The sequence below is a fragment of the Nerophis lumbriciformis genome, linkage group LG08 (assembly GCF_033978685.3).
Source record: "Nerophis lumbriciformis linkage group LG08, RoL_Nlum_v2.1, whole genome shotgun sequence".
NCBI lineage: Eukaryota > Metazoa > Chordata > Actinopteri > Syngnathiformes > Syngnathidae > Nerophis > Nerophis lumbriciformis.
This window is the reverse complement of record NC_084555.2, coordinates 32,683,034-32,704,161: the sequence shown is the minus strand read 5'-3', so window position 1 is coordinate 32,704,161 and position 21,128 is coordinate 32,683,034. Positions and strand designations below refer to the sequence as shown.

The 21,128-nt window shown below is 39.0% G+C and overlaps 1 protein-coding gene across 2 annotated transcripts in view; it reads left to right on the top strand.

Annotated features, from left to right (window-relative positions):
• akt1 (v-akt murine thymoma viral oncogene homolog 1) overlaps positions 1 to 21,128 on the top strand; it is a 99,320-nt gene that overhangs the window by 64,657 nt on the left and 13,535 nt on the right. For both annotated transcript variants that reach the window (XM_061968705.2, XM_061968706.2), the window contains 8 exons: positions 2,140 to 2,268; positions 4,239 to 4,350; positions 4,636 to 4,762; positions 5,265 to 5,396; positions 5,527 to 5,592; positions 9,393 to 9,461; positions 9,571 to 9,696; positions 10,728 to 10,856. In XM_061968705.2, the coding sequence (XP_061824689.1) occupies positions 2,140 to 2,268; positions 4,239 to 4,350; positions 4,636 to 4,762; positions 5,265 to 5,396; positions 5,527 to 5,592; positions 9,393 to 9,461; positions 9,571 to 9,696; positions 10,728 to 10,856 (890 nt within the window). The remainder of the gene's footprint in view (positions 1 to 2,139; positions 2,269 to 4,238; positions 4,351 to 4,635; positions 4,763 to 5,264; positions 5,397 to 5,526; positions 5,593 to 9,392; positions 9,462 to 9,570; positions 9,697 to 10,727; positions 10,857 to 21,128) is intronic.

Genomic DNA, 21,128 nt, shown 5'->3' with positions numbered 1-21,128 from the left:
ATATTCAAGTCCCACTGCACGGTGTGTCACTGCCTTGCTATGGTTTGTAAGATGATTTTGCCCCATCTGCACAACATCTGGCACAGCATTTCCTGAAGCATCACCGATATAAATTGAATTTCGTCTGAGAGGGACATGCATGGTGAGAAGTTACGGATGTTGTCTTGAACTCAAAGTGAGCTTTTGACACATGTGGTGCTGTTGTTTACAAAATCACTGACGGAAAATTGGCCTCACTCAAAACATACTGGTCAGATGCACCTAACAGTCAGGACACCTTATGCTGCGCTAGAGATGTAACGATAAACTGTATTATTGATAACCGGAGTAAAAGTCCAACGGTTTGTATTATCGTTTTAAGTTAAAATTATCAAAAAACCATGGTTGATAACTGCACTTTGATAAACTCACAGACTGACTGGTGCCAGCACGCTAGCCTAAATACAGAATATACAAAAGGAATACAAGACGTAGTTGTGTGGCGACGTGTGGTACGTTCAAGGACCGCTGAACAGAGTAGGATAATGAAAAATATTAATTTAGTTTACGTGCGCGACCCGAGGGTCTCTGGTTCAATCCCCACCTAGTACCAACCTCGTCATGTCCGTTGTGTCCTGAGCAAGACACTTCACCCGTGCTCCTGATGGGTGCTGGTTAGCGCCTTGCATGGCAGCTCCCTCCATCAGTGTGTGAATGTGTGTGTGAATGGGTAAATGTGGAAGTAGTGTCAAAAGCGCTTTGAGTACCTTGAAGGTAGAAAAGCGCTATACAAGTACAACCCATTTATCATTATTTATTTATTTGTTGCACACTTTTCATTTGAATATATCTTAAAGTGCTAGAGCACAAACCAATATTTAGAACAATAAAAGCTTAGCCATTAAAACAGATAAATACTATCGGTGAAGCATAAGAAAAATAAAACATGCAAAATGGTTGCTTTTCTAACAGTGTCTCTGTTTATTTTAGTTATTTAAAAAAATGACTTGGTCAAAAGATTTAAGTGTATGTATACCGGTACTTACTTTTTGAGCACATTCAACAATACCGCGATAATAATGACAACCGTTATCATTTTGGTCATGATAACAGTGATATGAAATTTTCATATTGTTACATCCCAATTGTTGCAACATTTGTGGCAAACTGCAGTTTCTGCTAGCTTTTTATAAGGGTTTTATATGATTGCCATCACCTTTTAGAAAATAAATCAGGAAACTGACATAATCCACGAAACATGCGATCATAAAATTGAATGCAATCTCCAAAAATCTAAAAATTGCAAATTTAATCAAAATCGAAAATTGCAATTAGTTTTTTTTTCTCAAAACCGTGCAGCCCCAGTATTAAGTTTGTTTAATATCAGTGCAGTGTATGATTCTGTTCTTATGGAAATATGTCCATCAAAATACTTATGTTGAGCGCTGTCCAAAAAAAGGCTAGGAATTGCAAAAATAAACAAACATTAGATTACGCTGTTGCTGTACCTCAGCTCTGGACACTGCAGCAATATACTCCACCGTCTCCACTTTGCTGCGACGTTGCTGCTGCCCTTACTCTCTGCTTTAAAAAAAAATGTGTCTCCTTTAATTTGTTAATAGTCATAGTCAAAAAAGTAAATGACAAGAGATCCTCATTCTCCTCCATTGTCTTGTTCCGACTGATGCGGTGTGTTTTTAAGTTTCCTATTACTATTTTAAAATTGAAAATTCAGTTTGTCTTTTGGTTGCTGGGCAATTTTTTTTCTTCGACCATTAAAATGTTAAAACTAAGGGTCTGTCCCATCAAGTCACTGCTGGAAAGGAGACAGACAGGGCAGAAGATAGGGTGCTGAATTCTGCTAAAAAACATTTGCCCTGCAGCTGACTTACAATAAAAAGAAAGGTGGTGACAAGATGATCATTTTTGTGAGTACTGGAACAGCACAGTAATTATTACATTGCAGGGTGGTGGTTACATCACTGGGAAGAAAAATAGCAGATAATAATAATTTGATAACAAAACTGAACCATTAAAACCACTACAAAAATAATCAGTTTGAAAAAATATACATTCATAATGAATATGTTGTGTTGACTGGATTGCTTTGTGAGATTAATTTTCTCCTCTGTAATGATGGCATTTTTGTCTTCGTATCAGGAGAATACATCAAGACCTGGAGGCCAAGGTATTTTCTTTTGAAGAGCGATGGTACATTCATTGGCTACAAAGAGCGACCACAAGATGTCGACCAGCTGGAAACCCCCTTAAATAACTTCTCTGTAGCACGTGAGTATTTGCTTTCACAGAAACCGCTGCATTTTTTCCTCTTGATTCTTGGCAACGAGTTGTTTTTTTTATCCATATTTGCATTGTTGTAACAGTTACAGGATGTTCACAAACAATTCCCACAGAAAAGTGCTCTGTCTTTGGAACAGTTATTAAAGAGCTTGTCCAAATGGATGTGGGATTGCAGTATACAAGTGACTGATCTTGTCTCCGCATGTAAATTAGCAGATTTGTCGCATTGACATTTGTCTCATCTTCGCTTTGAACTTGCATTTTTGGCTCCTGACATTAATACATTGGAATGTCTACTCTGTATGCGTGTTCTCCAACTCTCTACTGTGCGTACAACAATAAATTAATATAAAATTCTCAGAGGCATGGCATGATCCATCCTTAAAAAGTTGCTGCGACAAGTCTGCCAATGACTGAACTCAACAATTAAACAGCCCCACTGTTAGTTGAAATGCTTCCTCTTAGACACTTTTGAGTTATTGTGGCTATTAGCCGCCTGACTTCTATGTATCTGCTCTGAGGCACTGCCGCCATCAGTGATTGCTTTTCTTTTCGGAGACCACGACATGAGGACACACGATGCATCGCCGCTGTTGAGGGTGCAGCAGCTGGATCACGTTTCAGCCCCGATAGACCCATATTGGAGCTCAGTGGTGGTCCATTCGGCTGCCCTCCATCCATCAGGCTGAGGGCATTTTATGTTGCATTACGACATATTTACTGATATTTTTCATTTGGAAACAGATGTTGATGTAAAAGAGGATCAGAAGGAAATCCATTCTCCAAAATTACTTATTAATCTATTGTTTATGATCAGTGTAATCTCTATTGTTGGAGAAAAAATTAGGGATGTGCCGACCAATCAGCCACCAATCAGTATCTGCCGATTTGCGTCAAAAAGTATGTAATCGCCATATTTTTAGTCTCCCGGCTGACAAGCAGCCCGTTGGCAGCCAATTTATGTATCTCCATTCACAGTGTGGAGCCGCTCCTCCAAACTTATAATCATCACCTTCATTATGGCAAATAAAATGCATTTCTTTGGATCTTTAGTATTACTGGAGGATGAGGATGAACATAATAAACACAGAGAAAGATAATAAGGATCACGTTTAAATATTCTGTTGGTATTGTTGAACTGTCAACAGCACTCACCATAAATAAATTTAAACATTTTTAGTTAATACCTGGGATCTCACTCTCGGATGGTTGGTACTGGCATAAAACCCTGATTGGAACATCCTTAGAAAAAAAAAAGTGTCATAAATGTTATTGCACAGTGTAAAGTAGCTGATCAAGTCTTAAAATGGCAGAGTTTAAATCTCCTCAAAAATTGTAAAATAGAGTTCTACAAACAACCGAAGGTTACATAAAAATACTGAAAAAATCGGATAAATGCAAATCTCATGAAACTTTATGATATGTTTTCAATTAAGTGAGCATCTAATGGATTCACTCCACACATGTCTTTGTGATGCCACCACAGAAGAGCACCAGTGATAGGAAATATGTGATGACGACCAGTATTGTGATGTAGTAGTAGTAGAAAGTGGTCTGTCCTGTTTGCTTAAGACAATATGGTTAAAGTAACAGTAGTGTGAATGGACAGTATTTATTATAATAGAAGAATGGAGTGTACACTACAAGGTCAGCTGTTTGTTTAATGCATACAGTACATTTGAGAAATGTAAAAAAAAAATGCAATGCTAGTGAGTTGCAATGCATTTCAGATTATTATTTCATTCTTATAAAAAAAATACTATTTTATTTAGGCTGCCAAGTTAAGTGTCAAAGGTGGCTTTCTCCACCAAAGTACAAGTTTTGGTTTCCAAATTGGTCAATGGTGTGTGTGTTCTGGTAGAGATTAAGACAAATGGCTATAACTGTGGGTCTTGCTGTCCCCTTTGCTCCCCTGTCCCCGGCCCCTCTCTCTTCCCCACTCCCCGTTTTACGGTCAGAATGCCAGCTGATGAAGACGGAACGACCCAAGCCCAACACATTTATCATCCGCTGCCTGCAGTGGACCACTGTCATCGAGCGCACCTTCCACGTAGAAACCCCTGAGGAGAGGCAAGTGAGAAGCATGCACCTCTCGGCTCACAGAGCAGCAAAAGACAAATCATGTACATGCAGGGTACCTGTCCCTGATGCTACAAAGCAACAGAAACGTTGTGTTTTTTTCCCCTACGCTTGGAACCATTCAAATACATGTGTTCAATCATTATTACGCACTTGTATATTGTCCACTTGGCAGAACTCGCGCTTAAAATTGCCCTTCTGTCGATAAGAAGACAATTATGTGATTTTGGTAAATGGGCTGATGTAATTTTTTCTGCTGCCTGTGCTTTTCCTTAGGGAAGAGTGGACAAAAGCTATTCAGGCAGTAGCAGAAGGCCTGCAGAAACAAGAGGAGGAGATGATGGACTCCTCTCCAGACCCAATGGACATGGAGGTCTACCTGACCAAACCCAGACACAAAGTGGTATGTCTCATTTTGCCTGCTGCAGCCTATACTGACACATCCTAGTGTCCATAAACAGGAAAAATTCAACCATTAAGTGTGTCCTTGTTCTGGTTTGGCCGTCACGCTACGCCGTGGTTTCTTTCCCCACGTGCACCACACCAGCCAACCTGCCTTCAGCACTTGTCCGCTTCTGTGACTTTCCTAACATCAGCTCTGGGTGACTTAGCACCAGCTAGTATGTCCACCAGGTCCCCCAAACCCCCCACATGTGTCATGACATTAAGGTCCAAGGCCCTGGATTGGATGTCCCTCACACAACCATTTCTACCATTCTAAAGGGTTAAGGGTTAACTGAGACACAGCCACATATAGGCTAAACCATTAGAGTGGGAATTGCACGGTGGGGGAAATAGTGCCTTGAATGCTCCTGTGTTGTTGTCAGTAGTATTGTATGTCCCAGCTAGTTTGAGCATGAGTTTGTTTGTAATCAGATGCTGCTTTCTGTCCTCCGGCTCTCCAGACTATGCACGACTTTGAATACCTCAAGCTCCTGGGAAAAGGCACTTTTGGAAAAGTTATCCTGGTAAAGGAGAAGGCCACGGGACGCTACTATGCCATGAAGATCCTAAAAAAGGAGGTGATCGTAGCAAAAGTGAGTGGTTGCCAGTGAGATAGCAAAGCAGAGAAAGGACTTGGTGGGGGAGGACTTTGGCACAATGACCTGATACCTAACTATTGTGTTAAGTTAGACAAATGTTCTTTGTGGATTAATTTTTTCCCAGGATGAAGTGGCGCACACACTCACAGAAAACAGAGTCCTCCAGAATTCAAAGCACCCATTCTTGACAGTAAGGAACCTCTTCAAATCCTGAACTTTATTTTACCAGTGTCAAGCTCTTCAGTAATTTAATTACATTATTTTTTTTATTTTATAGGGACATTGCACAATGCATGTATTGCACAGACCAGGGGCCTCATTTAACAACAGTTATTTGGCTTTCCTACTAAAAATAGAAATGGTCATGATAGGAAAAAAGTGAAGAAGAAGATACAGTAAATGTGCATGTGCAAAATTGACTTGGGGAAAGTAGTGCTTCATGCAGCACCCCGTTTGAAAAGATAGTTGCTACAATGATACGCAAAACTTTAGAAGAGGTGGGTGACTCTGATTACCCCCAATATGAATACAATCTGTGTAATTTACAACAAAATGTGTTTATACAGTAGCCTGCTAACATGAGCCAAATTACAGTTTCATGTGGAACTGTAATCCCCACTTGCGGTACAAAATGGATGGATTGATTTGTTTGAAATCTGTTTGAAAACTCACAAAGGATACAAAAGACATTGACTCTTGTTGGATTACTCAGTTTATTAACAAAATACAGGAGCGCTTCTTGCGGTATCAGCCAAATATGTGACATCGTCCTCAGTCTCCGGTGCCGCGCCTGACATGACCAAGGAGTCACAGGATCACGTTTTGACAGCAATGTGTGGCAAAATGATTGTCTAGATAAATTGATAGACAGTATGTCCTCACAAATATTAATACGAATATGAAGCATTAAATGCAATGGCAAAAAAGATCCTTGCTTTGATTTTTTTTTTAAAGTCTCAAACAGTTAATGATAAAGCATTCCACAGACCTGCTGCTCTAAATAAAAAGCAGTTTTGGCCAATTGCTGTGGATATAAAATTGACATAACAATCTACTCAAGAGAAGACTGGTACATCTAACACGTGCTTCATCACATGAGTTCACAAACTCTCCAAGCGTTGGTAGTGCAAGGGTGTGAAACACTGTAGACATTAAACTGACGTCAGCTATAGAAATACAATTTTCAAGTTAACCATTTGTACTTCTTAACAACGTCACAATAAAGATAGGAGAATGTTTTTTGTCACATATTTTGTGTGGCTTTTTAATACACACATGGAAGTGGTTGTAAAGCTGCGTTACTTAAGTGAGGCCAGGTTTTCAAGCAATGTTTAAAATGAGAAAATATCCTTGCATGTGTATAGAGCTTGGCTGCATTTGTACTTATTGATGGCGAATGAATCTAAACTGAGCAAGATTAAATTTAACAGTTTTAGAAACTATACTGTCCTGTCCACCACCACCCCTAAATATTTGATGGATTCTACTTCTCATACAGTGGGTACGGAAAGTATTCAGACCCCTTTAAATGTTTCACTCTTCATTTTATTGCAGCCATTTGCTAAAATAAAAAAGGTCAATTTTATTTATTTTCAATGTACACTAAGAAAAAAACAGAAATGTATAATTTTTTGCAAATAATAAAAAAGACTCAAAAATCACTTATAAATATGTATTCAGACCGTTTGCTCAATACTTTGTTGATGCACATTTTGCAGCAATTACAGCCTCCAGTCTTTTTTAATATGATGCCACAAGCTTGGCACACCTATCTTTGGGAAGTTTCACCCATTCCTCTTTGCAGCACCTCTCAAGCTGCATCAGGTTGGGTGGGAAGCGTTGGTTTTCATCCAGTATGTTTTTGTACTTTGCTCATATCACACTCACATTCACACACTCGGGCCAATTTAGTGTTGTCAATCAGCCTATCTCGGAGTAAGCCGGAGTACCCGGAGGGAACCCACGCAGTCACGGGGAGAACATGCAAACTACACATAGAAAGACACCAAGCTCGGGGATCGAACCCAGGACCTTTTTATTGTGAGGCACATGCACTACCCCCCTGTTCCACTGACTCTCATATCATTAGAAACAAAATTCATACAGGCATCATGTTTGTAGGAAACCAGGCACCGTCCCTCACCAGGCCAATACCATCCCTACAGTGAATCATGGTGGTGGCAGCTAGGGATGTTTTTCAGCAGCAGGAACTGGGAGACTAGTCAGGATAGAGGGAAAGATGAATGCAGCAATGTACAGAGACATCCTGGACGAAAACCAACGCTTCCCAAGTTCCCAACCAACCTGATGGAGCTTGAGATGTGAGGCAAAGAGGAATGGGCAAAACTGCCCAACGATAAATGTGCCAAGTTTGTGGCATCGTATTCTAAAAGATTTGAAGTTGTAATTTTTGCCAAAGGTGCAACATCACAGTATTGAGCAATTTAATACTTATGTACATGTGTTTTTTTTATTTCAAACACATTTGCAAAAAATGTTTGTTTTTTTCTGTCAAGATGGGGCACTGAATTGATGAGAAATAAAATTATATTTTTTTATTTTAGCAAATGACTGCCGCACTGTTGTGACGAAACGAGAGCTGAGCTAGAAGGCAAAGCTCTCGGTCTACCGAGCTATCTACATTCCTACTCTCACCTATGGTCATGAAGTGTGGGTCATGACCAAAAGAATAAGATTGCGGATTCAAGCGGCCGAAATTATTTTTCAGAAGGGTGGCTGACATCTCCCTTAGAGATAGGGTGGGAAGTTCAGTCACCCGAGAGATACTCGGAGTAGAGAAAGGAGCCAGCTTAGGTGGTTCGGGCATCTCGTGCGGATGCCTCGAGCGTCTCCCAGGGAGGTCCTCGTTGCACGTCCCACTGGGAGGAGACCCCGGGGCAGGCCAAGGATCAGATGGGGGGAAGGAGGAAGTTGCTATGGTTGCTCTGGAGGGGGAAGTCTGGGGGTTTCTGCTGGAGCTGTTGTTCCTGCGACCCGATTCCGGATAAGCGGTTGAAGATGGATGGATGGATGCAATGAAACAAAGAGTGACAAATTTAAAGGAGTCTAATACTTTCTGTACCCACTGTATATTTTGTCCTCTAACTTTTATAACTTTTATAACCACGACAACTTTTTCTTTTGGGGAAAAAAGTATTCTAACAGTTTTATTAAGATTCAGTGTTGGACATGAATGCATCATCCATTCTGTAATTTTTTCCATTGCGATATTGAGTACGGATGCAGCTTTCTCTTTTAGTTTGGCATGGACATACATAGCAGCATCATCGCCTTACATTTATGTGCTAACCTCTGAACAGATGTTAGGAAGCTCATCAATATATACACTGAGCAGCAAGGGACCCAAGATTGATCCTGGGGGTACCTCTACTGAGCTAAAACTGAGTTTAAGAGGGAGGACATGGTGCTCCCAATTCTTCTACCATGTTTACTGTTTTTCAAATATAATTTGAACCAGTTCAGTGTAAGGTCTGAGATGTTGCGAGATGATGATTTTGGTTAAAAGGATATTGAAATGTACTGTATCAAATGTTTTTTTTCAGATCCGAAAATAGGGCTCCCACCAACCCTCGTTTATCCAACTTAATTTTAGCTGCTCAACAAAGTAACAGAATGCTGTTTCTGTTGAGTGATGTTGTCTAAAGCCAAATTGCATTGGATTTAATGCCATCATGTAAATGATCCATTAATTGGTTAGCCACAACCTTTTCTACCACCTTAGATAGTACTGGTAGTACGCTGATTGGTCTGTAACTGACTAATTCAGTCAGTAGTCACTTATAAGCATCTATTCTGCAAAAGCAATGAATAAGGAGTCCTGCAACACATTGTTGCTTTGAAAAAAGGTAATGAAGGCAACAAATGTTTTTTTCATCTTCTCTGCAAATGTTTTTGTTTTGAAGTGTAGCACCTCACATTTGTTAAAATTTTGTGACATTCATTAATCATCGTCTCATTTTCTGTCTCCAGGGGCTGAAATACTCTTTCCAAACACACGACCGCCTTTGCTTTGTCATGGAATATGCAAATGGAGGCGAGGTAAACTCCCTTTAAATTTACTCAGAATTCACTTTTAGGATTAGTTGATATAATTTCCCTGCAATAACTAACCCTCTCTTTGCCACCAATCGGTGCTATTTCCCTCCAGCTTTTCTTCCACCTTTCAAGGGATCAAGTATTCTCAGAGGAGCGAGCTCGGTTCTACGGTGCAGAGATTGTGTCGGCACTTGACTACCTGCATGCCGAAAGAAACGTGGTCTACCGAGATCTAAAGGTAGATATTTGTTCTCTCTCATCATTGCTTTTTGTCTTTTTTTAGCCTACTATTTTAGGAAAGAGCTGATCAGTGATTGATATGGTAGATGTTTATGTAGAGCTGTCTTTGATTACCTGTTTTGCAGCAGGCATCTGTAGCTATACCACTTGCAGCTGATAGACCAGCCAGGTCAGCATAGCACACACCCCCTGTCTCTTTTCCCTTGGGTTTATGAGGCAGTATCTCAGCCTCCTAAGCTGCTATTGAAAATGCCAGTGTAGCAGGTTTGGAAGATGTGCTGACTTGCTCGGCCTTGCTGGACACGTGTGAGCTACAGCCGTCTGACTTAAACGGATGTTGCTTCAATGTTGCTTCACTTCATCATAATGTTTGTTATTTTAACTTTTCATCACATATTTCTGTCCATCAAAACCCTTGTGGTTTTGGTTTTAATCTAGTCACGTTGGTAAAGTATAATTACAATGTTTGCTTAGCAAAATATATGTGTATATAAATTATTTAAGATTATTTTTTGTCCTAAACATATGCTGAAAGTAGAGATGGGCATCTGACTACATTTATTTTTTGCACAATGGAATACAATTTAGAATCAATCAAGCTAATTGGTATATTAAGGGGCTATAGTTTCACATTTAAAAGTCACTTTTAACATTTTTAGGAATTGGGAAAATATTAACCAATGTGTATTTTAATGTACATCTATCTTGAGTGTATAGAATAATTTCTGAATGTTCTGGCCTCTTGTTTCCATGCTATTGTCTTGAGCAAATCAGTGCTGCCGGGAGGAGTTCTGCTTAAATGTAGCTCACATATGTCATGTTCATATTCTTCAGGTCACAAACTAGTTGACACTATACCAACAGAACCTCTGATGGTGGCAGCCATGCATTGCACTATATTTTCCTCCATTGATTCAAAAACAATTTATCAACAATTAACAGTCAGTTCCACAAAATCATAATAATTGTCAGTATAAACTATTCATATTCAGATATACTGATTATGTTTATTTGTCTTTTTCCCCTCAGTTGGAAAATTTGATGCTGGATAAAGATGGACACATCAAGATAACAGATTTTGGCCTATGCAAGGAGGGGATCAAAGATGGCGCCACCATGAAAACTTTCTGTGGAACACCAGAGTATTTGGCACCTGAGGTAACCTAATTGTTTCACTATGACACCTTCTCCTCTCAGTATTTCTCTATAATGGAATCTCTTTACAGACAAGGGTGATAAATAAACACATATAGTAGTATCTCTCAAAAGTGAGTATGCCCCCCACATTTCAACAATTATTCTAGTGTTTCTTCCAAGAGACAAAACTACTACTAGAAATTAAACTTTGATATACAGGTGAAACTAAAAAAAATAGTATATCGTGCTAAAGTTTATTCAGGTCAGCAATTCAACTTCAAGTGTGAAACTGATATGTAATATAAAGTCATTGCATGCAAAGTGAGATACGCCAAGCTTTTATTTTTTATAATGACGATAATGGCTTAATTTTTTTGCAAACCTCACATTTTGTGAGATTTTTAATTTAAGGTTTTCATAAGCTGTAAGTCATATCAAAATTATATCAAAAGAAGGCTTGAAATATCTTAAGTTGAATGCTATAAGCCTTGTTTCCCTTAATGAACCACAGCTTCCCTGCACTGGCTGTACTCATGCAGCCTCAGACCATGACACTTCTGCCATCAGTTTGACTGTCGGCGAGAAACTATTATTTTGTCTCGTCACTTGTTGCCAGCTGTTTAGACAATAATGGCTATCATTTTCAGTAGATAGTAAATCTATACTGCTATACAACAGTGTTAATTTCATGACTAATTAATTTTCGTGTTCGTTTTCAACAACATATTTTCCCCTGACTAAAATAAGACAATTCCTAATGAAAACAAATGCACAAGGACTGAGAAATGATGAAATCTACTGACATTTTAGTCAACAAATTAAAACAAGTTGAAAATGTTGACAGAAACGAAATCCAAGCATATTTAATTTTGTCTTGTAGCTAGATGGGTGTGACAAGCTCTGAAACTAGCCAATCACAGCTCTTTGACAGCGTACAAGAGAGGGGCCGGTAGTAAGTTACAAATGAGTTCAAATCAGGTGCTTTTTTTGTGAGATAGGATTTCTCAGCTCCTTATTTTACTTAAGTAAAGATAAGACTTTATATATGTCTTATCTTTTATCATTTTTATTTTAGTCAACTAAATTTACTGTGATTTTAGCTGAGTGAAAGGTGTGATTTGGTCGATTAAAAGTAAATCAATTTAGATGGATTAAATTGAACTAAAACTAAAATAAAACATTTTCAAAAGACTATGACCAAAACTAAATGTAAAACTGCTGTCAAAATTAGCACTGCTACACAAGTAGCAAACACACTGACCACAGTGTAAAAAAGAATTAGCACTTTTTAATTATATAATTGTTCACTATATTGGAGAAATGGACACAACTTGGTGATTGGGCTTTTTCTATTTATTTTTTTTAAAATAGGCTGCAGCTTTGTTTTGAACTTTGAAGCGAACACGTGTGTCATCTTGTCACATGCGACCCGTGTAGATCCGAAACAAATTTGCAGCGTGTGTCGCCGGACATCAGTTGTTAAGAAGCGTGTGGAAGGAAGGACAGCTGTTCCGAAATGCCTTTCAAATCTCCAGCTAAAGGCTGTAGGTTTAATTAGTGTGCCGTGCGCACAGGGCATAGCAGCGTGCTCCCATATTGGCTGGATGGGGAGAGGTGTGGCTACTCCCTCTTGCATGCAGGTATGACAAGTGTAACTTGATAGTGCATTGTGAGTGTCGGTGGTGTTTATGTGATAGTAGAACTCGAGCGTTTGCCTCTTGGTGTAAAAATGTTTACAGGAGAAGCATGTTAAAGTTGACTCAATTGCCATATCGTTGTTTTTAGCCCCTATTTGGAATTTTCTGACTGGGGGGCAAAGGAGGAGACTCTGTCTTTGGCCGTCAGCCCTTTCAGGAAACGTGAGCTACTGCCCCTCGGGAATAAAACCGCATTGGCTACAGCTGTTACGCGGCATCAGGGGGACCACAGCCTCTGGTGCTGCCACCATGCCTGCCTTGGCTGACACAACCAAATATTTGTTCACTCGCTGCCATATTGGAACATATACATTCCAATTATATTAGTCAAAACAAATTATATTATTCCCAACGCTTAAACTGAGAATGTCATAATATTAACACAATCTTAACTAATTTCATTTCATCCTTAAAAAGACCAATTAAGAATTCCCGCAGAGCTTCACCTGCTCAGCTTGGTTCTTATCTCCACTGAAAAACCCTGTGTATGACAGCTCCAGCCGAGAGCGAGGAGACATCAGCGGCTGTTCCCATGGCAACGGGGTCGCTGGCGAGCGTCTCTATGGAGTGCGGCCCAGGCAGTGTTACAGGTTGTTCTGCAGTAAACAATGACCTTGTTGTGTGAGCTGTGCAGGAATGCTGAACCGTCTGGGAATATTCCATTCAGATCGGGGGTGGGGGGCCCAATCACCAGCTACTGTGTCTTTGGAAAAAGTTGTGGGCCACATTCTCATCGCCACCTCTTAAATGTAGTTTTAGTACCCTAAACTTTATTTAAGCTATTCCCACACAGTTTGTATTTTTAATTACTCTGAAATTAGATCAACTAAACTCTAAACCAGGGCTTTTAAACTAAATTGTTTTGGGGGGCCACATTTCAAGTAAGTTAAAGATGGGGAGGCCTACTATTATTTTTCACTAATATTTGTATTTTGTATATTCCCGAGAACCAGTGTCTTCTTCAGTGGACAATTAATTTTTGATCTATTTCTTTTGTCAGAGTTATGAATTTCGGGTTAAAAGTTTTGTCCATACAACAGGAGTACTCTGCTGTCTTCAACTACCTACTGCAAAAAAGGTAGTCAAAGATCATCTATTTTGGGCCCCAACATTTTCCTGAGGCCCACTCAAATTTTGACACTGAATTAGTAGTTTTACAGTAATATAGATTTTAATTATATAACCTACTTACAGTTTAACAGGCCTAAATCTTTTAATCAACCACAATATCATATTGTGTCAGGTTCAAACACTGATGACATCTATTAAACAGACAAGAAGCAAGAAATCATGCAGAGACTGGGTTCAATTTAGCTCAATGAGGAGAGACGTATTGGGCTGTACACTTAGTTACAGTTCCAACCTACGCTCTAAGGCACAGCCCACGTGCTCCACTATTTTTTCGGGAGGTCCCTGGTTACATCACTGAAGCTGCTTCTGAAGGAAGGGGGGTAATTTCAGCAGCCCCAGTTAGACACAATATATGATTATTCAGAAATGTGCTGACACTCGTGATATCGCCCTGTCTCTGCTTTGTCTGCGACATCGTGCTCGATGTTCTGGACACAAACACTGATAAGAGACGACTCGCAATCCAAGATTGCAAGTTGTCCCTTTGCACAGATAGAAAAGTACAACTTCAGCACAATTGATAATAACTATAGCAAAGGCCTTTAAGCATAAGAGTTGTGTGATAACTTACACATGATTATTCTAACATGTGACCAAGTGTTAATCACCAAAATAATTATCCGTTATACATAAATCAGCACATACAACAACATGCCTAACAAGGCTCAGTTCAGGCTGATTGCAAAATACAATACCAATCAAATATACTGCAAAAGAAGGATAAAAAACTGATGAAAAATACATTTCAAAATCTCAAAAATACATGTGGCCTACATACCACAGAATAGAAAACAGATATTTATTGGCAGGCCAATGGTTAGGAAACACTGATCTATATGACAGTGCTCTAGTGTTTTTAGGAATCTGCTGCAAAAATGTTAGCATCTCCCAAGTTTTTTTAACTGAACTTGCAGGCCAGTGTGGTGTCATACCTGGGCCGCCAGTTGAAAGCCCCGGCGGCTTTTTCAGGTATTGTCCATGCCTGAAAACATTTATTTCCTACAAGGCACAATAGCAAACGAGGGATAAAAAAAAAGGAAAATGGTAATCTGAAATGTCACACACTTAAATGTAAAGTTCACAAAATAATGAAAAATACAAAAAAATCTTCACACACTTCGACATCATACAAAGCCACAGAAACATGTCTACAGTATACACAAAGATTTAAAACTCAGGTTTCCGGAGTATTTTCTTAGTAATAAGGGTGTGATGTCAAGCGCCAGAAAGTATTAGCAGTATTATGTATTGGTACAGCACTTGTCACGATGCAGACTTCCTCCAATGCGGTGTAATGCAAATTGGGATCACCTTTAAATTGTACCCCTTGATTTGACCCCTTTAATGTTGACATTAGACAAAAATGCATTATTTAAGGAGAAAGGAGAAACAGGTCTGATTGAGTGTTTAGAAGTGTTGCTTTTCAAATAGTCCAGAAAACTGCATTAAAGTAAATAAGAACAGATGGTACATGTCAAAATTGTCATTTGATTATCATCAACAATCATTGCCATGTTAACCACACACAGCACACAATATAAAATGACAAACAATTAACCATTTTTACAATTTACATTGACACTGTACAAACTAATGTAATGAGTTGTATGAATAGAAAGTTGTATATTCGATGTCAAAAAATTTCACACGTCTTTTACTTAATGTAAACAAATATATACAGTATGTTTCATGTTTTGAAAGACAATAATCATACAAACCCCATTTCCATATGAGTTGGGAAATTGTGTTAGATGTAAATATAAACGGAATACAATGATTTGCAAATCATTTTCTACCTATATTCAGTTGAATATGCTACAAAGACAACATATTTGATGTTCAAACTGATAAACTTTTTTTTTTTGCAAATAATTATTAACTTTAGAATTTGATGCCAGCAACATGTGACAAAGAAGTTTGGAAAGGTGGCAATAAATACTCATAAAGTTGAGGAATGCTCATCAAACACTTATTTGGAACATCCCACAGGTGTGCAGGCTAATTGGGAACAGGTGGGTGCCATGATTGGGTATAAAAACAGCTTCCCAAAAAATGCTCAGTCTTTCACAAGAAAGGATGGGGCGAGGTACACCCCTTTGTCCACAACTGCGTGAGCAAATAGTCAAACAGTTTAAGAACAACGTTTCTCAAAGTGCAATTGCAAGAAATTTAGGGATTTCAACATCTACGGTCCATAATATCATCAAAAGGTTCAGAGAATCTGGAGAAATCACTCCACGTAAGCGGCATGGCCGGAAACCAACATTGAATTACCGTGACCTTCGATCCCTCAGACGGCACTGTATCAAAAACCGACATCAATCTCTAAAGGATATCACCACATGGGCTCAGGAACACTTCAGAAAACCACTGTCATTAAATACAGTTCGTCGCTACATCTGTAAGTGCAAGTTAAAGCTCTACTATGCAAAGCGAAAGCTATTTATCAACAACATCCAGAAATTGCGCCGGCTTCTCTGGGCCCGAGATCATCTAAGATGGACTCATGCAAAGTGGAAAAGTGTTCTGTGGTCTGACGAGTTCACATTTCAAATTGTTTTTGGAAATATTCGACATTGTGTCATCCGGACCAAAGGGGAAGCGAACCATCCAGACTGTTATCGATGTAAAGTTCAAAAGCCAGCATCTGTGATGGTATGGGGTGCATTAGTGCCCAAGGCATGGGTAACTTACACATCTGTGAAGGCACCATTAATGCTGAAAGGTACATACAGGTTTTGGAACAACATATGTTGCCATCTAAGTGCCGTCTTTTTCATGGACGCCCCTGATTATTTCAGCAAGACAATGCCAAGCCACATTCAGCACGTGTTACAACAGCGTAGCTTCGTAAAAAAAGAGTGCGGGTACTTTCCTGGCCCGCCTGCAGTCCAGACCTGTCTCCCATCGAAAATGTGTGGCGCATTATGAAGCGTAAAATACGACAGTGGAGACCCCGGACTGTTGAACGACTGAAGCTCTACATAAAACAAGAATGGGAAAGAATTCCACTTTCAAAGCTTCAACAATTAGTTTCCTCAGTTCCCAATCGTTTATTGAGTATTGTTAAAAGAAAAGGTGATGTAACACAGTGGTGAACATGCCCTTTCCCAACTACTTTGGCACATGTTGCAGCCATGAAATTCTAAGTTAATTATTAATTGCAAAAAAAAAATAAAGTTTATGAGTTTGAACATCAAATATCTTGTCCTTGTAGTGCATTCAATTGAATATGGGTTGAAAAGGATTTGCAAATCATTGTATTCCGTTTATATTTACATCTAACACAATTTCCCAACTCATATGGAAACAAGGTTTGTACATTAACTTGTTGAAGAAAACTTGATCTGCACCTATATTAATTATTTCTGCATGTTACACACACTTGGTCTACATAACATGTAATGGTGGTTCCTTGGTCAACATTTATATTTATATATATATATATATATATGTATGTATATATATATATATATATATATATATATATATATATATATATATATATATATATATACATATATATACACAGTCACGATCAAAAGTTTACATACACTTGTAAAGAACATAATGTCATGGCTGTCTTGAGTTTCCAATAATTTCTGCAACTCTTATTTTTTTGTGAAAGAGTGTTTGGAGCACATTCTTGTTGGTCACAAAAAACATTCATGAAGTTTGGTTCTTTTGTGAATTTATTATGGGTCTACTGAAAATGTTACCAAATCTGGTGGGTCAAAAGTATACATACAGCAATGTTAATATTTGGTTACATGTCCCTTGGCAAGTTTCACTGCAATAAGGCGCTTTTGGTAGCCATCCACAAGCTTCTGGCAAGCTTCTGGTTGAATTTTTGACCACTCCTCTTGACAAACTTGGTGCAGTTCAGCTAAATTTGTTGGTTTTCTGACATGGACTTGTTTCTTCAGCATTGTCCACACCTTAATTCTAGCCTGATTTAGCCATTCCTTTACTACTTTTGATGTGTGTTTGGGGTCATTGTCTTGTTGGAACACCCAACTGCGCCCAAGACCCAACCTCCGGGCTGATGATTTTAGGTTGTCCTGAAAAATTTGGAGGTAATCCTGCTTTTTCATTGCCCCATTTAAAGCACCAGTTCTATTGGCAGCAAAACAGGCCCAGAGCATAATACTACCACCACCATGCTTGACGGTCGGAACGGTGTACCTGGGATTAAAGGCCTCACCTTTTCTCCTCTAAATATATTGGTGGGTATGGTGGCCAAACAGCTACATTTTTGTTTCATTCGACATCCCATGGACAAAGATAAGACCTTCTGGAGGAAAGTTCTGTGGTCAGATAAAACAAAAATTTAGCTGTTTGGCCACAATACCCAGCAATATGTTTGGAGGAGAAAAGGTGAGGCCTTTAATCCCAGGAACACCGTCCCTATCGTCAAGCATGGTGGTGGTAGTATTATGCTCTGGGCCTGTTTTTCTGCCCATAGAACTGGTGCTTTAAATGGGACAATGAAAAAGGAGGATTACCTCCAAAATCTTCAAGACAACCTAAAATCATCAGCCCGGATGTTGGGTCTTGGGCGCAGTCGGGTGTTCCAACAGGACAATGACCCCAAACACATGTCAAAAGTGGGAAAGGAATGGCTAAATCAGGCTAGAATTAAGGTTTTACAATGGCCTTCCCAAAGTCCTGACTTAAACGTGTGGACAATGCTGAAGAAACAAGCCCATGTCAGAAAATCAACAAATTTAGCTGAACTGCACCAATTTTGTCAAGAGGAGTGGTCAAAAATACAACCAAAAGCTTGCCAGAAGCTTGTGGATGGCTACCAAAAATGCCTTATTGCAGTGAAACTTGCCAAGGGTCATGTATCCAAATATTAACATTGCTGTATGTATACTTTTGACCCAGCAGATTTGGTCACACTTTCAGTAGACCCATAATAAATTCATAAAATAACCAAACTTCATGAATGTTTTTTACAGAAAGTCAAGAAATATCAAACAAAAAAATAGCAGTGTTGACATCTTTCTTTACAAAACTCAAATCTACTGTATAAACTAAGAAAGGCTTGCAGATTCAACTTTCCTTAGAATTATTAACTGCAATTTAGTTGCACAACCACGGTTTCTGATAACTGCTTCACGTCTGTGGCACATGGAGTCGACCAACTTCTGGCACCAGTCAACAGGTATTGCAGCCCAGGACAATTGTACAAACCCCGTTTCCATACGAGTTGGGAAATTGTGTTAGATGTAAATATAAACGGAATACAATGATTTGCAAATCCTTTTCAACCCATATTCAATTGAATGCACTACAAAGACAACATATTTGATGTTCAAACTCATAAACTTTTTTTTTTTTTTGCAAATAATCATTAACTTAGAATTTCATGGCTGCAACATGTGCCAAAGTAGTTGGGAAAGGGCATGTTCACCACTGTGTTACATGGCCTTTCCTTTTAACAACACTCAGTAAACGTTTGGGAACTGAGGAGACACATTTTTTAAGCTTCTCAGGTGGAATTCTTTCCCATTCTTGCTTGATGTACAGCTTAAGTTGTTCAACAGTCCGGAGGTCTCCATTGTGGTATTTTAGGCTTCATAATCCGCCACACATTTTCAATGGGAGACAGGTCTGGACTACAGGCAGGCCAGTCTAGTACCCGCACTCTTTTACTATGAAGCCACGTTGATGTAACACGTGGCTTGGCATTGTCTTGCTGAAATAAGCAAGGGGCGTCCATGGTAATGTTGCTTGGATGGCAACATATGTTGCTCCAAAACCTGTATGTACCTTTCAGCATTAATGGCGCCTTCACAGATGTGTAAGTTACCCATGTCCTGGGCACTAATACACCCCCATACCATCACAGATGCTGGCTTTTCAACTTTGCGTCGATAACAGTCTGGATGGTTCGCTTCCCCTTTGGTCCACTTTGTATCAGTCCATCTTAGATGAGCTCAGGCCCAGCGAACATTCTAACAAAAACAGATTTATCTTGCTCGTGATGTGGGACTGCTATTATTTTGAACACAACTGTGTATATGTATATATATATATATATATATATATATATATATATATATATATATATATATATATATATATATACAGTATATAAAACATCTGTTTTTTGCATTTTTTACAAAACAAAAATTAAAAAGGCCCCACATGTTTTGACTTTTCTGTATGCGGCCCTTGGTGGAAAAAGTTTGGAAAACCCTTGGCCTTGTGTCTAATTTCAAGTCTGTGTGGTATAAAATGAGTCAAATATAGAATGTGTTATTTTTTATTTTTGTTAAATGTTTATGCTTTTTAAAGTTAAGGGTACAGGGAACACATAAAATAGTGATGACAAATTCATAAAATCACAAAGTAAATCACAAACAAGCCGTATAAAACAGCAACTTTTGCAGCAACTTCCTGAAAATGCTGCAACAAATTCAGGCATCTTAGGCAGCAACAATAACAAAAAAAGCCTTTTAAATCCTGGAGGGACTGATTTTATATGATCTGTAAAAGCCTGGAAATAATGCTATGTAACAAGAAATATGTAATCAAGCAGCAAGACATTCCAAATATTTTTTGTTATCAAAAGTAAATACAAACCCCGTTTCCATATGAGTTGGGAAATTGTGTTACATGTAAATATAAACGAAATACAATAATTTGCAAATCCTTTTCAACCCATATTCAATTGAATGCACTACAAAGACAAGATATTTGATGTTCAAACTCATAAACTTTATTTTTTTTTGCAAATAATAATTAACTTGGAATTTCATGGCTGCAACACGTGCCAAAGTAGTTGAGAAAGGGCATGTTTACCACTGTGTTACATGGCCTTTCCTTTTAACAACACTCAGTAAACGTTTGGGAACTGAGGAGACACATTTTTTAAGCTTCTCAGGTGGAATTCTTTCCATTCTTGCTTGATGTACAGCTTAAGTTGTTCAACAGTCCGGGGGTCTCCGTTGTGGTATTTTAGGCTTCATAATGCGCCACACATTTTCAATGGGAGACAGGTCTGGACTACAGGCAGGCCAGTCTAGTACCCGCACTCTTTTACTATGAAGCCACGTTGATGTAACACGTGGCTTGGCATTGTCTTGCTGAAATAAGCAGGGGCGTCCATGGTAACGTTGCTTGGATGGCAACATATGTTTCTCCAAAACCTGTATGTACCTTTCAGCATTAATGGCGCTTTCACAGTTGTGTAAGTTACCCATGTCTTGGGCACTAATACACCCCCATACCATCACAGATGCTGGCTTTTCAACTTTGCGCCTATAACAATCCGGATGGTTCTTTTCCTCTTTGGTCCGGAGGACACGACGTCCACAGTTTCCAAAAACAATTTGAAATGTGGACTCGTCAGACCACAGAACACTTTTCCACTTTGTATCAGTCCATCTTAGATGAGCTCAGGCCCAGCGAAGCCGACGGCGTTTCTGGGTGTTGTTGATAAACGGTTTTCGCC